This window comes from Apaloderma vittatum, unplaced genomic scaffold (genome assembly GCF_000703405.1).
Source record: "Apaloderma vittatum isolate BGI_N311 unplaced genomic scaffold, ASM70340v1 scaffold25341, whole genome shotgun sequence".
NCBI classification, from domain to species: domain Eukaryota; kingdom Metazoa; phylum Chordata; class Aves; order Trogoniformes; family Trogonidae; genus Apaloderma; species Apaloderma vittatum.
This window is the reverse complement of record NW_009698940.1, coordinates 11,447-14,904: the sequence shown is the minus strand read 5'-3', so window position 1 is coordinate 14,904 and position 3,458 is coordinate 11,447. Positions and strand designations below refer to the sequence as shown.

The 3,458-nt window shown below is 54.2% G+C and overlaps 1 protein-coding gene across 1 annotated transcript in view; it reads right to left on the bottom strand.

Moving 5' to 3' along the window:
- The window catches only part of LOC104280529 (microtubule-actin cross-linking factor 1-like), a gene marked incomplete at both ends in the record, with an annotated part of 44,595 nt that overhangs the window by 31,960 nt on the left and 9,177 nt on the right, over window positions 1-3,458 (bottom strand). The window contains 7 exon segments of the mRNA XM_009878201.1: window positions 2-95; window positions 264-457; window positions 911-1,049; window positions 1,173-1,351; window positions 1,634-1,803; window positions 2,369-2,552; window positions 2,994-3,120. Of these exon segments, the coding sequence (XP_009876503.1) occupies window positions 2-95; window positions 264-457; window positions 911-1,049; window positions 1,173-1,351; window positions 1,634-1,803; window positions 2,369-2,552; window positions 2,994-3,120 (1,087 nt within the window).

Here is a 3,458-nt window from a genome sequence, read left to right as displayed (position 1 = left end):
GCTGAACCGTGATCTCCTCGATCCACTGGATCAGGGCACTGTGGCACTTTCGGTAATCGCTCAGCACCTCCTGGATGCTCTCCAGCTCTCCATGGCTGAGAGAAGAACCAAGACAAATAAGAGAGGGTGAAATGTCACGGGTGATATCCCGGCCACCAGTGGGAATGCCATCTGGAAAAATATCACTGCTGAACAAGCCCGAGCCAAGCTTGCAGCTGAAACATGGGAGCATTTCTGCGAAAGGAAAGCAGGAGGTTTCTCACCGGGTCTCAATCTGGGCGCAGACTCGCTGCCAGCGATCCCACAGCTGGCTTCCCTTCTCCTGGTAGCGCTCGAGGTCGATGCTGCGCTCTTGTCTCAGCCGGTACAGCTGCTCCCCCACCGCCCTCGCCTTCGTCATCTCCTCCTCCAACGTGGAGAAGACAGAGCTCTTGTCCTTCACTTCCCCGAGCCATTGCTGCAAAACCAGCAAGAGACAGCACCGGTTCAATGCCAGGGAAAGCAAAAGGCACATTAAGTCAGAGATGCCCTCCTGCCTGGAGCCGACAAGCCTGAGAAGGGGTGTACGTTCCCATTTTCCTGAACCTGCAAAGAACCAGCTGATTATAGGAAGTGTGAAATAGAGCAAGTCAGATTGGTTGATCCCGTCCTACAGCACCAAGAGCTGTGGCTGCCAAGACGCTCACCTGTGTCAGTGTGTGCCCTGCAAGAGAGCAAAAGCCACAGCAGCTTCTTTACAAAGCAATAAGGGATGACAAGAGCAGCACAAAATCCTCCCAGCAGCTATATGGAGGCAAGAAGCACGGCACACGGCACAAATCCAGCCGAGAAAGGGAAGGACCTCGCTTGACAAACATCAAAGCGTTGGCCAGTTTCTGCCTGCCCAGCTTGTGAAGCGAACAGCACCAACCTGTAACACCGTTCGGTGACACTGAATGGCTGCCAGGTCAGCAGGGACTGCCTCCTCTTGGCTCAGCTTAACCTCGTACCCTTTGACCAGAGACTCCGCTCCTTGCGTGTTACGAATAATAACATCAACCGTCTTCAACCTGGCGAATCAAACAGAGGCAGCAGGATGACACCGTGTGCGTCAGAGGGCCAGAAGAAAGGTCTTTAGCAGAACTGGGCAGATGCAAAAAGCTGTTTGGGAACAGAGGCACGTCCCGACTCACTTGTCCAAGTAGATGGAAGACAGCCCGTTCATCTGGTCCATCTTGTTCACCACCAAGTCCAGTTCAGAACGCAAGTGGGGCGTGCTGGAGCCCGCGGGCGCCTTCTCGAGGAAGCTGTAGCATCTCTCAGAAACAAACCGCAGCTCTGACTGCAGCTGCTGCAGATCCTCCTGCATGCGCTATGGAACGAAGGGAAAGAACGTGAAAGGAGAGCCCAAGCAGGCAGAGAAAAAAGCAGGATTGCCCATGGCAAAGGAGTTGGTATGAAATCAGGCAGGGAGCCCTCCTGCAGAGGTTTTTCCTGCTACTTTCTGTGCAGCAAGATCCCCTCGGACCCTGCACAGTCACGCACCCTCCACTCACACATTCACTGCAGAGAAGTTAAAGCTATTTTTGGCACATGCTAAAGACCAGCAGCCAGCACCTCCCTCCCCTCCACATCTCGCAGCAGCAGGACTGACCTCCTGCTCTACGATGCGGATCGTGTTTTCCTGGATAGAGTCACCATCTGCTCGGGCGCTGCTTGGGGACTGGATTCGGCTCACCAGCCTCTGCTCACACTCCTCTAGGCGCAGGCGGATATTCTTGAGCTCGGAGAGATACGTCCTGGCAACGGTCTCATCCTTGTCTTCTGCGAGTCACAAACAAACCAAAACAGCAGCTCTAACAACCCTGGCCGGTATCTGCCCCAAATGGGACCTGCTGGAAGCCCTGGAGCCGAGCACGGCATCACGCTGACACCAGGGTCTCTGCTCAGATGGAAAACAAGTTAATCAAATCATGTCGTTTAAACTCGGATGAGAATGAGTCCAGCCACAGGCACCTCGCATGACAACGCCAGAGTCCTCGGTTTTCATGTGGGACTCACGGCGCTGCTGTGTCACAGCCACACGTATTTTCTTAAAGATTAAACACAGGAAGAACTCCTTGATTGGAATACATCCTAATGGCTAAACTCATCTCCAGCAATATTAGACTAAGAGGACTCAGCAGTTAAGCTGAAGCCAAGCCCTCTCTGCAGGAGCATCGCTGGCCAAACGCCGAACACCTGAATGGATGGAGAAATAAGGAGAGCAGCTGCTCAAACCATCAGCTAGCTAGCTCAAATGAAAAAAAAATAATGAAGCCATCCCATAAATCCTTTGTTTATGAGTCCCCACAGCTCCTGGTTAATCCATCAGCCCTTTGAAGCTCACCGTTCTCCATGGACTCCAGCAGCTGCCGGATGTGTTCCTTGGAAGACTCCACTTCCTCCTCGAGCCGCAGCCGGTCCGACACCGAGAAGAGCTCCGAGTCGCGGCTGTCCTGCAGGAAGTCCTCGTAGTGCGCCTGGAGGCTCCTCAGGGCTTGCTGGCACTCGCCTTGCGCCAAGGATCTGAGCTGCAAGTGGAAACGCAGCACATCGAACCACCGGCAACAACTTCCTACGCATCACCTGAAGCCACCCGCCCCAGCTTAATCACCTTCGTTTGCCAAGCGAGTTTTCTCCTCTAGAGTTTTCTCTCTAGAGGAGAAAAGCCAAGCTCTTCCGCACCAGCCTCATGCCCCCCTCCAGTCTTGCTCCCTCCCTAACGAAACACTAAGTCCGCAACCTCTTACGCTTACCACAGTCAGGCAGCAAACTGCCGGTTTTTCCCTTTCTGTTGGGAAAACTGCAATTATTTTGCACGGTATCCCCAAGCTCAGGTTTTCCCACTGTTCAAAGCACAAAGACCCTTGAGTTCCCCCACCTTCCCGTCTCTGCTCTTCTCATCCTCCTCAGCCACATGAAGAAGCCAGGACAGTGAGCAACGCGGTCCTGCAGAGAAGTTCCTACCGTACCTTTTCCATGCTGAAGCTCTGCACCAGGGCTATGTCTTTCCGCAGGTAGTTCCAGGAGATGAGGCTCTTCGTGTTCATGTGGAGCTGGTGCCAGAGAGCCATCACTTTCTGGTACAACTGTTCTACCCTGCAAGGGGAAGGAGCAGACCCGTCAGCCCTGGATCTCCCCAGCACGCCCAGCCCTGACCCTGTTAATCCACCAGCCACCACCACCAGTCGCAGCCCCGCGACCCCAGCCGAGCAGCCCGCAGCGAGTGATGCTCCTGCTGCTCAGTGCCAGGGATCCCCAGAGGGATCCCTCCTCCTAAACCATCATTTTCTCTTTTGCTTTTCTCTCTTCTACTACAGCAGTTGCTGTGATGAAGTTTGCAGCTCCATAACCATGAGGGATTCCTTCCCTCAGCCCAAAACCAGCTGTGCCACCCACTCCTCTTCCTCCACACCGGCTCCAATCCCACTCCTACC